The sequence below is a fragment of the Nannospalax galili genome, unplaced genomic scaffold, assembly GCF_000622305.1.
Source record: "Nannospalax galili isolate Female #2095 unplaced genomic scaffold, S.galili_v1.0 scaffold280, whole genome shotgun sequence".
In the NCBI taxonomy this organism is placed as follows: domain Eukaryota; kingdom Metazoa; phylum Chordata; class Mammalia; order Rodentia; family Spalacidae; genus Nannospalax; species Nannospalax galili.
In genome coordinates, this window is record NW_008347808.1 from 6290686 (window position 1) to 6303883 (window position 13198).

At 41.1% G+C, this 13198-nt stretch overlaps 1 protein-coding gene across 2 annotated transcripts in view; it reads left to right on the plus strand.

Moving 5' to 3' along the window:
- The window catches only part of Kif4a (kinesin family member 4A), a 130634-nt gene that overhangs the window by 110142 nt on the left and 7294 nt on the right, over positions 1-13198 (plus strand). The window contains exons 21-28 of one of the 2 annotated variants that reach the window (XM_008844389.3): positions 1361-1516; positions 1637-1737; positions 3433-3562; positions 4558-4728; positions 6213-6320; positions 7262-7339; positions 7544-7642; positions 8128-8316. In XM_008844389.3, coding sequence (XP_008842611.1) covers positions 1361-1516; positions 1637-1737; positions 3433-3562; positions 4558-4728; positions 6213-6320; positions 7262-7339; positions 7544-7642; positions 8128-8316 — 1032 coding nt within the window. The remainder of the gene's footprint in view (positions 1-1360; positions 1517-1636; positions 1738-3432; positions 3563-4557; positions 4729-6212; positions 6321-7261; positions 7340-7543; positions 7643-8127; positions 8317-13198) is intronic. The other variant, XM_029568943.1, reaches the window with a different exon arrangement.

Genomic DNA, 13198 nt, shown 5'->3' on the forward strand with positions numbered 1-13198 from the left:
CTGAGGATAGTAGTGCAGGCTAGGAGAGTTAGCAGGTGGTGCAGGCCCAGGGAAGCAGAGAGAGGTGAGGGCGGGGCCAGGACCATAAGCGGTGCTCCTGGGGCCCAAGAACGGGACTGAGTTGGTCTGGGTGAGAAGGATCAGGAAGCAGTATTGGTTCCCCAGGTGTCTGGGGCCCCAAGACTAGGAATGGTGCAGGGCCCAAACTAGGAGTATAGAACGGCGGTGGGGATGGAAGGGTGAATGTGGCTTAGGGAGTCCCTGCGAGGAGGGCTGTGCTATAGACTTACCCCAAGAGGCCTTAGGATAGTAGTCTGTGTGTTAGTTTTTAAAGTGTTTCTCATAGCAGCAAATAGTTCTGGCATCTTTTTTATTAGCCTAAATATAGTTTTGTTTCATGGTGCTTTGTTATTATGGACATAAACATTGAGAATTGTGTTCTCCTGTGATCAGCTAACTCTTATCCTGATGAAATGGTCCTTTTTACTCATGGTAGTATTCTTACATAGGAAATCTGCTTGCCTGCTATGAATTTAGCCATTCCAACTTGCTTTTTATTAGTATAGTGTATCTTCATCATTAGCAGAAATGTTCTCAGGAATGACCACTTGGGTTAGTTGTTACTGTTTTTTGGCTTTTGTTTTGTTTGAGACCGAGTTTCACTACATGCACTAAGCTGTCCTCAAACTCCACCATGCCCCGTAATCATTGAGTTTTTTTTCTTTGTTTCTTTTTTCTGGATTTTTAAAAAGATATTCCTTTTACTCAGGTGTGATAGTACACATCTTTAATCCCTAGCAGAGGCAGGCAGATCTCTATGAACTCCCAGCTGCCTGATGTGGGTCCTGGGAATTGAACTTGGGTCCTCTGCAACAGCCACTGAGCCATCTCTGTAGCCCCTTTTTTATGTTTTTTTTTTCTTTTTTTGGTATTGGGGATCGAACCCATAGCCTTCTGAATGTGAGCTATATCCAGCCCTCAAGGTTACTATTTCCAAAACTCAATTTAGTGAATTATATTTCTTTCTTAAAATTCCCTACCATTTACTTTAAACATAATTCTGTATCATGACTAGTTAAAGGCAAAAACCAAATGTTACAGAGGAAGTAAAGACAGGGCATATGGAAGTATGTAGAAGGGAATCTAGAGAAAGGTTTTCTATAGAAAGCCTCTTTTGACTTTTTGGGACACTGTTATTTTATGGTTCTTAGAGAGGTAATGATGGTTTGGATGAATATAGATACAAGTGGAAATTTCGCTTCTTGTTACATGGGCTCTGGTCCAAATGAAATTAAGTTGAGCTGGATTCAGCCCAGGGATTCCTCATCCCCAACCCAGACATCACTGATTTCTTTTCTAGAATTGGCTTGCAAATGAAATAGAGGTTATGGTCAGCACTGAGGAAGCCAAACGCCATCTGAATGACCTTCTTGAAGACAGAAAGATCCTTGCTCAGGATGTAGCACAACTCAAAGAAAAAAAAGAATCTGGAGAGAATCCACCTCCTAAACTCCGAGTAAGTATCACTATGGAAAAATACTGTTAGTAATCAGACTGGACTCCCAGAAAGGCCTCACTGCTTTGGAAGACTGCTTTCCTTTTAAAATCCCACCTTTATGCCCAATGTTCTTTACAGAGGCGCACATTCTCACGTGATGAAGTGTGTGGTCAAGTTTCCGAATCAGAGGATTCTATTGCAAAGCAGATTGAAAGCCTAGAGACTGAAATGGAGCTCAGGTAATGGGACTATAGCTGAAGCATAAAAATGTATGCCTAGAATCCAAATAGAATCTCTCCAGTGATGCAAATGTTTCTTTCTCAAAAAGAAAATTGAGGGTAAGACAAAGACAGTATTTTCAACCAGATATTATTCTATATATGTTAGGCACATTCTCTCATTCAATCCCTCTGATGCGCTGTCAAGTAAGTGCCATTCTTTTGACCCTTGACATCTAACATGAAGATAAGGGTCTTCAGAAACTTGACAACAGTATTAACTAGCTAAAAATCAATAGCTAAGATTCAAAACCCACCATTTCCTAATTCCAAAGCACATGCCCTTTCCAATATACTACAATTTTTATGTAGTAATATGTTAAAAATGTAGAAATAAGAACAGAATTTTATAGTAACCCAAGAAATGATGGTGTATCAGTGGGCAAAAGTATTTCCATAATAGTAAGGCACTATTTACTTTTTTACTATGTTGACATTTGCAGTGAACATCTAAAAGCAATAGTAAACAAAAGTGATGACACCCTAGGCTGTATGATTGTACAAGACATACTTCCCACCTTCAGTTTGAGATTCGTTTTACTTAAGAGTGTTTTGGAGGACTGGGGAGGTGGGTCAGCACTTAAGGGTACTGGTTATTTTTATAGAAGACCCAGGTTCGAATCCCAGCACCCAAATGGCCCTTGTAACTCCAGTTCCAGGGGATCCAATGTCCTCTTCTGGCACTGGGTGCACTTACATACATGTAGGCATAACACTCATACACATAAAATAATTTTTTTTAAAAAAAAGAGAGTAGGTATGGTGGCACACACCTTTAATTCCAGCACTTGGAAGACAGAGGCAGGCAGATCTCTGTGAGTTTGAGGCCAACCTGGTCTACATAGTGAGTTCCAGGTCAGCTGGGGCTACAGGGAGACCCTCTCAAAAAGACAGAAAAACAAGAGAGAGAGAGAGAGAGAGAGAGAGAGAGAGAGAGAGAGAATAGTTTTGAGGGCCAGCAAGATGGCTCAGCAGGTAAAGGCACTTGCTGCCAAGCCTAATGACCTGAGTTCAATCCCTGGGACCCACATGATAGGAAAATACTGACTCTCACTACTTGTCCTCTGACCTCCTTAACTCATGCACCCACACGTGCATGCACACACACACACACACACACACACACACACACACATGAATAAATAAAACATTGAAAAGGGAGTGGCTTTGATAAATCTGTGAAATCTGGTAACTTTATTAAATCTAGACGCTTGAGGTGATGTCTTCTTAATAACCATTGCAATAAAGTAGAAAGAATATATGGCAACCAAGAACTGTCTGTTACTCCAGTTCCAGGGGATCTGATGTCCTCTTCTGACCTCCGTGGGCTTTGCACAACACGGGTGCACTTACACACATGCAGGCAATACATGCATACACATAAAATAAAAATAATAAATGAAATATTTAAAAAAACAGTGGCCTCAGGCTTTCCCTGAAGATAATCACTGTCAAGGTTCAAGGACTACCCAATCCCAGATCCTCTGCAAGAGCAGTCATTGATCTTAACCATTGAGCCATCTCTCCAGCCCCTTAGGTGATTATTTAATTGAGCATCCCATACATGCAGTTCTTTGAATTTTCTCTTCAGAGCTCTTCCCCCTCTCCTTAGTATCAAGGCCACTCACAATAAAGCTCACTGTTCTTTCTTTGAAGGAGTGCTCAGATTGCTGACCTACAGCAAAAGCTCCTGGATGCCGAAAGTGAAGACAGGCCAAAGCAACGCTGGGAGAATATTGCCACAATTCTGGAAGCCAAATGTGCCATAAAATATTTAATTGGAGAGGTAAAAATCACTCTTCCTAACAGCAATTAGGGGATCTGCCTGGGTAGGTTGGTGTAAAGTATCTTGGAATATATCTTAGTGTTATTTCCACTTTTCATGGTAGAAACCCCAGTGACACTAACACTGGAGAGTTTAGTAGGTAAATGTTGGTTATGAGCAAGTGCCGGCCAGTTACTTATAAAAATATCACAAATTGATATGCCTCATGCCTGGCATATAACAAGTGCTCAATAATGTGAGCTGTTGTTAACAGAAAAAGACCAGAATGCCATAGTGGGTTATTATTTAAACATAAACGATTGTACTATGTCATTTCATTTTACATTGTCAAGAAGAATCAAAGTTGATCACCTCTGGTGATTGAGGCATTTTTCACTCAAACAAGCGTATAGTTTCTCAATACAAAAGTTTGAGCCTTACTGTTCTTTATTCATTTTTGTGTCGGGTTTGTGGAGTTATTCTACTAAGGAATCCTGATTAGTCTTCTGAATACTGGAATTTACAGTGCTTACCATCTGGGCTAGTAGTGAATATAAAAGTAGGCCAGAACAGGATATCAGTCTTGCCTGGAGAGGCAGATCTACAATTTCAGCAAATGTGTCTACGAGTTCTGACATGTGAACAGATTTTCTGAGATAGAATTGGCAATAAGGGTGTGTCCTGTGGATTTCTCTTTAAAATTAATAAGGAAGAACTCCTTGAATTTTAGAATTTAGGAGTTGTCAAATACTGTGTCAGGTTTGTTCTTGAGGTAGAGCAACCTTAGTAGTGACTTCTAGTTGTAAGGTAGCATGCCTCTGCAGAAATAATGACTCGTAACAGAGTATTGTTTCAATTCAGTGTTAAAATCCATATGACATGGAAAAATGACAATGGATTTGGACATGAAAGAACTTTTCTCAGATCATTTCAAAAAAGCCAACATTTTCTAACTTGATAAATGGGGCAAGGTAGATCATTCTCCAAATAAAATGATATGTTTTTATCCTTTCTAGCTGGTCTCCTCCAAAATACAGGTGAGCAAGCTTGAAAGCAGCCTAAACCAGAGCAAGGGCAGCTGTGCTGATATTCAGAAGTTGCTGTTTGAGGAGCGAAATCATTTTGTTGAAATAGAGACAGAGTTAAAAGCTGAGCTGGTCAGAGTGGAGCAACAGCACCAAGAAAAGGTAATTTTTAGCAAGCCAAAAAGCTATAGTGAGGCACAAGCTATTGAAAATAACATCTGGGGCCCAAGGACCATACTGATCCCACACAAAGAACATGTGGAAAAAGTAAAAGTAATTTGGCATGGCAGCTTTTACTTTTGCAAAATGGTGCATTGCCTCATTTGGGTAATAGGTAGTTAGCAAGCACACTGAGCAGGAAGTTTGATAGGATTTTGTCCTAATGAGAGTACTGTGGCTTTTTCCCATTGGCTATTGCTTGACCTCACAGTCTTTTGTGGTTGGCTAGTTTTAAAACAATTGGCACAAAGGAAATGAGGCGAAGAGGTTGGCTACTCTGATCATTAAGTTCGGGGAATGCACCAGGGCCTTTGTGTTAACTAAAAATTTTACAAGCTAGGGGAGATTACTAAATAGCATTATAGAGGTTTCATCCCTATGATCATTCTTTTGACAGAAAAAATTTGAATTCCTTGTAAATTCAGCAGTATCTTTGCATAAACAAAAGTTTTACAAGGAGGTGGGGGGGTAATTACAAAATAGCATTATAAAGGTTACATTCCTGTGATTTTCCTTTTGATAGAAAAAATTTTAAATCCTTGCAATTATCTCCCTTAAGACTGTCACTGCCTTTGGTTTGTTTGGGTTTTTTGTTATGTTTTGTTTTGTTTTCTGTCTTTTTGAGACAGGGTCTCCCTGTAGTCCCAGCTGGCCTAGAACTCACTTTGTAGACCAGGCTGGCCTCGAACTCACAGAGATCCACCTGCCACATGTACCACCACACCCGGCTTTGTTTGTTTTTTTTTTAAATAGTGGAGTGAGCTGGGTCTGGTGGCTAATTCCTGTAATCCAAGCATTCTAGGAGGCCAAGGCAGAAGGATCATCTCAAATTCAAGACCAGCCTAGATTGTATACAAGACCCCATCTGAAAAACAAACAGTTGTGGGACCTGAAGTTTCTTTCAAAGGACTGTGTGGTTTTTTTCCACATTTTGCAAATGAGTAATCTGAAACAGAAACAACTGAGTTGTCTAAATTTACACCACTAGTGATAATGGCTCTCAGTTCTGACTCGAATCCCAAGACTAACATGCTGAGAAACATTTTGCCATACTCGTTATTCCAGTCTGTAAGAGGAAAAGACCTCTGACTCACAAAAAAGTTCCCCAAGGCTAGAGAGATGGCTCAGTGATTAAGAGCACTGGCTGCTCTCGCAGAGGACCAGGGTTCAACATCCAGCACCCACATGGCAGCTAACAACCGTCCATAATTACAGTTCCAGGTGATCCAACACCCTCTTCTGACTTCTGCAGGCATTGCACAACACAAGTGCACTTACATACATGCAGGCAATACACTCATATACATAAAATAAAGAAATAATAATAACTAAAATGTTTTAAAGTTCCCTGGATCACTGCTTGAACTAGATATGTCCTTTTTCCCCTTGTTCTTCTGATACCACCCAGTGCTTGTATCTTTCTTTAGGTGTTGTACCTTCTCAGCCAGCTGCAGCAAAGCCAAATGGCCGAGAAGCAGCTAGAGGAGTCAGTCAGTGAAAAGGAACAGCAACTGCTGAGCACACTGAAGTGTCAGGTACGTAAAGGAGAGAAATGCCTCAAGATGAGTTTCTTGGGCCTGAGTGAGATTCTTGTCTCAGACCTTTGAACTTTCAGTAGTTAAAGTAACTACTGAAGAAAGGTAGCTTTTATTACATTGGGGCCCTATTTGATCAGGTTAGGAGCAGAGTATAGCTACACTCAGAATAACCTATTATTATTGAAACAGAAGCGTCCATATCAGACTTAGGCCTCCGGATTCTTTTGCCTTAACCCTAAGCTCTAGTGTTGAGGAAGCAAAACTATCTAGTAGTTACTTCAAATCCTAAGGGCATTTAACTATATCTTTCTGAGCTGAGACCTGACATGTTAATAAAATGCCCAGGATCTGAATTTCTTTCAAAGGCTGGGAACACCACGCCCTTAAGTAGCATGTTGGAGCACTATTTTAGTTCAACTTGGAATCTTTTTCCTGCATCACCTGTCTCTAGGGTTCTCTTGGCACCTCCTACCTTAAGGCATAACCAGACTAGTTAAGGTTATTTGTACGAATCCAGTTGTCTTGAGCACCAGGAAGTTTAATCAGGCTTGTTGGACTGGCACATAGACTTGATGGTCTGTGTTGAGAAGGGTGAAGAGAAGCACCTGTACACTTCAGGAAACAGCCAATACTGTGGGGTTCTGAACCCTCATACTCAAGTGAATAGGGTATGTGAGGCTAGAGAATAGAAAAAGATAAAGAGCCCTGTCAGGCAGCCCATGGTTCCTGTGAGTGTGGTCAGGGTTATTGGGGAACACTAAAACATAAGAGGCATTCAGGGAACCTAGGAATAAGGCATTTTTCTGTGCATCAGTAGCTGGTGTGCAAAAATCATCTGCCAGCAACTTGACAGCAGTATGTTTTCATCAATGTGAGTTGTTTGGTGGCTCATATATAGTCCCCAAAATAACCCCCCGCATCACTGCATCTGCAAATAGGATGAAGAGCTTAGGAAGATGAAAGAAGTGTGTGAGCAAAATCAACAGCTTCTTCAAGAAAACAAAATCATTCATCAGGTAATACGGCTTCCTGGGAGACCCTTGTAACCAGAGGCTACCTCTCAGAAAGTGAAAGTCTTCAGACCTACTCTACTGACATCCTGCCTCACTTTACTGTAACTTAACACAGAAGCTAGCCTAGGTCTGGAATATTTGATTTAGCCATGAACACTCGCAGAATCTGCCTTAACATTATATGCTTTGTCTCTCCTTTTCAAACAGAAACTGACCCTCCTCCAAGTAGCCAGCAGACAGAAACCCAATCTTCCTAAGGATCTCCTTCAATCTCCAGACACTTCCTTTGAATACATTCCACCTAAGGTAAAGTGCTCAGTGCATAGCCCAGGTTTGGGGTGAGTGTGCTAAAACTGTCTTTTGTAAGAGGCTAGAAGAGTAAGAAGTCCCAGATTCTAGTGTCACAATTTTTCTTAGAGGGAAAATAGGCATCCTGCTTTCTCAGAAGGCTAACGTGTGGCCTTGCACACACGTTATGTGACACAGCTGAGGAGGAATGGGAGAAAAGAGCAGTGTTAAACTGTCAGTCCAAAGATGCTTATCTCATTACATCATGAGACCTCTCTTCCTCCCTCAGATTCATCAACCTCTGGTTTCTAGCCCTTCAAAGACTCTGCAAAGCCAAAGACTAAAGCAGAATTTTTCTGATTGGCAAAACCAAGTGGGACACATTTGAGAAGTCTGGAATCTCTGTGACTATAGCTGGCAACAGCTCCTGGGAAGATACTATCCATATGTATTTTTCAAATTTTTTATTAACTATTTCAAACCTTTTTTTCCCTTTTTCTTAGCCGAAACCTTCCCGTGTTAAAGAAAAATGCCTGGAGCAAAGCTTGGACATTGAGGATCTACAATATTATTCAGAACATTCTATAAATGAGCATGAGAACGGTGACAGTGATAGTTATGCTGGCGATGGGGATGATGATGAGTGGAAGCCAACAAAATTAGTTAAGGTATCCAGGAAGAACATCCAAGGGGTATGAATCAGCTCTTGAACTTTGCTCATTAGAACCCACTCCCAATGGGCTAGCTTTCTGAATCTAGAAATGCTGGTCCCTACCCTGCATCTGAGTCCCTTGGACCACATTCAGAGGCATTGACTATACTGAGACTTGGACCAGCTCTCATAGAATATGGGACCAGCGGGGATGCCTAAATGTTCTCTTTGTTTTTTCAGGATGATGGTAGTCTGACTCTGTGGCATTCTGTACCATTTTGCTGAAACTGATTCCCAAGTGATCATACTGGTCCATATTTCATAGCATTTTACAGTTGACAAACCGTTCTCACACATGGCAACTCTTAATAAGCACCAAAAATCCAATGAGGTGTTTATTGTTTGCATCTTATAGATAGACTTCAGACCCACAACACATAAGTGACATTGCCCAAGATCATCAAAACAATGACCACCAGACCTTGACTTGTTCTGTCCAAATTATTTTCACCACATTATAATGGTGTTGTGTGACATCATTCCTGGGGAAAATGTGAACAAATGTCTACTCACCCCAGATAGGCAACCAACAACAGACCAAAGTAAGGATACCACCTGAGTCCCACTTGGTGAACCAGTGAGTTTTATTGGGGTTATTTATAGGAGCAGAACTATTTTGGCATAGTCGTGCATGCCTTTAATTCCAGTACTAGGGAGGCAGAGGCAGATTGATTTCTGTGAGTTCAAGGCCAGTTTGGTCTACACAATGAGTTTCAGGCCACATGGGGCTGCGGGGAGACCCTATTTCCACCCCCCTCCCCCCAAAAAAGAGAAATGACTTTCAAAGAGATACATCACAAAAAGCCACACCAGCATGGGTGACAGGCAGCTCAACAGGCAAGTCTGCTTCTTCCAAATGGTTAGGCTTGTCTGAGAGTGCCCCTCAGCAGTCCTTACTGCTTGGAGAGGGAGGGACCTAGTGTGACTGGTCAGTTTCAGGAACTTCCTGGAGCTATTGGGTTGTTTACTTCCTGAGCTTAATTAAAGACCTTCCATACAGTGTTGAATATTTCACCTCACATCCTGTGTCTTAATGAGCATCCTTTCAAGATACAGTGTTTTAAGTCAGGAACTTGCTATATAACAGGTGGTTACATTAGTAAAAACTTAGACCAGAAGCTGAGTGGGTCAACTTTATCTTCCTTACCTATTACAGTATTTTTTCCCACTCTGTTAAGGAACAAATGGAAATTATAAAAAGATAAAAGTTAAAACTGAACATACCACATTAAGACTTCTTAGGAACAATCCAACTTTTGCTTTGTTTTGTTTTTGAGACAGAGCCTCATATAATCCCAGTCTGGCCTTGAGCTCACTATGTAACCAAGGATGACCATTGAACTCCTAGTCCTCATGCCTCCACCTCCTAGGAGCTAGGATTATGGGTGGCAGGCTGTCCCGCCCAGATCAGAAAGAATTTAAGGTGTGCTTTATTTGCTTACAGAATGATAGTCCTACATAATTATCAAATACAGATGTTTTATGTTGAAACATTAATCTCTAGAACACTAGTTTACTGCCACTACTCCAACTGTGCCCTGTAGCCACATTCCACTTACAGAGACTAGATAAATTACCTTAGCTGTTGTCCCAGGAGCTAACTTGATTTGACTACATAATTAACTATAAAGCCAAATGCTAGAGTGAAGCAAAACACAGCAATGTGTGTTTTTTGGTCAGGCAGAGTCATCAGGAATGCAGCATACTATGCCCTGTATCAAAAGGGGGGGCAGATCTTTTGTTGTTTTGTTCTGTTTTCTGAGACAAGGTCTTTGTGTTTATAGACTGGTCATGAATTCCTTGTGTGACTCAGGCTGACTTTGTACTCATGATCCTCCTGCCTGAGCCTCCCAAGCACTGGGTTTACAAATGTGTGCCATTACATGTGACCAAAAGGGAGCAGATATTCTTTCATGGTCTCCCTGTAGTCCCAGCTGGCCTGGAACTCACTGCGTAGACCAAAGATCCTCCTGCTTCTGCCCCCCTGAGTGCTGGGACTAAAGGCGTGCTCTACCACACCCGGCTTGGGAGCAGAGACTCTTTTTTAAAAAATATTTTATTTATTATTTTTATGTCTATGAGTATATTGCCTACTTGTATGTGCAACCATGTTGTACAATGTCCACAGAGGTCAGAAGAGGGCATTGTATTCCCCTAGAACTGGAGCTACAGATGATTGTTATCTGTCATGTGGTTGCTGAGAATCAAATCCAGGGCCTCTGCAAGAACAGTTAGTGCTCTTAACCACTGAGCCATCTCTTCAGCCCTGGGAGCAGATAGTCTTATCTACACTTTCCTGATGAAAGAGTGGAGCTGAACTTGTGGTGACTTTTTCAAAGTAATGTCAAGTGTTAAATTTAAAACTAAATTCTGAGTCTTCAAAGTCCTACCCTGATATTCTTTGAGTTTAAAATTTGATCGGCTCTCATCCTTCTGAAATGTACTGAACTCGGTGCTAAAAGAACTATAGCCTGGAAGACAGTATTCTCATAGTTTTTCTCAAGGGAGCTTTTCAAAACAACCTGGGAGTCCACCTCTAAATATTCTGAATTAATTTGTCTGAAGTAGGATCTGACCTTTTAGAAACTCTGACCAGAAATTTCTTTTTTTATGTATATGAGTGTTTTGCCTGCATGTATGTAACTGCATTCATTCAGCGAAACATCCATAGAGGCTAGAAGAGGGCATCAGATCCCTTGGTATTAGAGTTGTGGACAGTTGTTAGCCGCTATGTGGGTGCTGGGAACTAAAGCTGGATCCTCTGTAAGAGCATCCAGTGCTCTTAATTGCTGAGCCATTGCTCCAGCTCCCAAGATTTCTTATGTCCAACAAGAGTTGAGAACCATGGACTTAAGGGAACCCCAGAGTCTTTCAGCTGTGCCACTTCTTGAGATGTGCTGGCACCTTGCCAGCAATTTTTACTATAGCTCTGTCAAAGTCCCTTTCTAACATTCTGATCTGCTTCCTGGGATGAAAGAGATTAAGATGAAGTTATCGCTTATGTACATGACATTCATATAGCAATATTTGTCAAGTATGTGTGTCATGAGTGTTCTGTCTCACCATTACCAAGTGTTTGCCATTAGCCTCGGCGTGCTTGAAAGCTTAAGGGACATTCACAGTCTCACAGGCAGCCATTGTGTGCTGATTTTTAGAAGAGCATTCCTTGTTTAGCGTAAATGTGCTGTCCTATAAATCATCTCACTGGGTTTTGGCAATGTAAAAGTTTTATCATTTGCCGGGTGTGGTGGTGCATGCCAGCAGAGGCAAGCAGATCTCTGTGAGTTCAAGTCCCAGGTTAGCTGGGACTACAAGGAGACCCTGTTTCAAAAAGACAAAAAAAATTTATCATTCATGATAGCCCTTCAGATATCACTAGTATGCCATTGAATAAAATAGAGAAACACAGGCCAGGGTATGGAGCAATTTTGAAGGATTTAGATAAATTGCAAATGAACAAAGTACCATACCAGCTACAGCAATGGATCAAGGCCAGTCTGATGGGATATCTCTAAGACATACCATAGAACTCTATCTTGTTTTTAAAAACATTTTATTTATTATTTTTATGTGTATGAATGTATTGTCTGCATGTGTGTAAGTGCACCAATGTCGTGAAATGCCCACGGAGGTCAGAAGAGAGCATTGGATTCCCCTGGAACTGGAATTACAGACGGATGGTTGTTAGCCACCTTGTGGGTGCTGGGAATCAAACCTGGGTCCTCTGCAAGAGTGGCCAGTGCTATTAACCACCGAACTATCCCTCCAGCCCCTAGAATTCTCTTTTGCTCTGTCTTATTTAAAGTAGCAAAAGGTTTTTTTTCAATTTTTATAATGTCTAATGTTTATAAAGGTGACTAAGCTGGGCATTCCTATCTATTGCTAGGAGAAGTATAAATTGGTATACATATTCTGAAAGGCAATCTGAAAATATTATCTAAAGCCTTAAAAACGTTCCCATCATTTCACTCAGCAGCACATGTACTATAACTATTCCTATTCTTTGACCCAGTAATTATATACATAGTAATTTATACTAAGGAAGTAGTTATCAATATGGAAGTAGATATATTCATTCAACAAACCTTTTCTGAGTACCTGTGTGCTAGGAATGAGCACTATTTCTGAGAATACAACAATTAGACAGACAAGACCCTTGCCATTGTGAACACATTCTTGTGGGAAACGACATAGTAACCAAAAAACAAATAGTTCTAGATGGTGCTATAGAAGAAGAAAATAAAAATCCAGTGAAGACATAAGAAATGATGGGGAGGGGAAAGACTGTTTGGGAAAGGAAGAGATACTTAAGCTGAGATGTAAGCATAAAGTGAGGTGCACTGGGTGTGGTGGTCCATATGTGTAATGCCAGTACCCTGGAGGCCAAGGCAAGCAAATCGCAAGTTCAAGGTCAGCCTGGGCGTTACAATGAGGGCCTAACTGAAATGAGGGAGTGCGACGGACCAGCCCAGACCGGAGCACTCAGTCCGACGGGAACAGGGAATCGGAGAGTGGGCAAGGATTCGGCGAGTGACAAACAGACACAACACAAGAGATGGTTGATGATCTGAATGTAATTTTCAAGTGGAGCATCAGATTTTATACAAGTTATAGAACAAGATTGTGCAAGCATCAGGTTGATTTTATGGTTAATCATTTTGTTAGAAATACAATTCAAAATCAAAGCAATACAGTACAGTGTACAGTGTTCTTATCTAATTAATCAGGTGCTTAGACTATTTGTCCTTTTCCCTTAGTGGTTTGGCAACATCAGCTACTTATAAATTTCATGGTTGGTAATTTTATGGTTCCGTTTCCTCAATTTTATTTTACTTCTGAGGTTTCGGAGGCCGAGGCCAAAG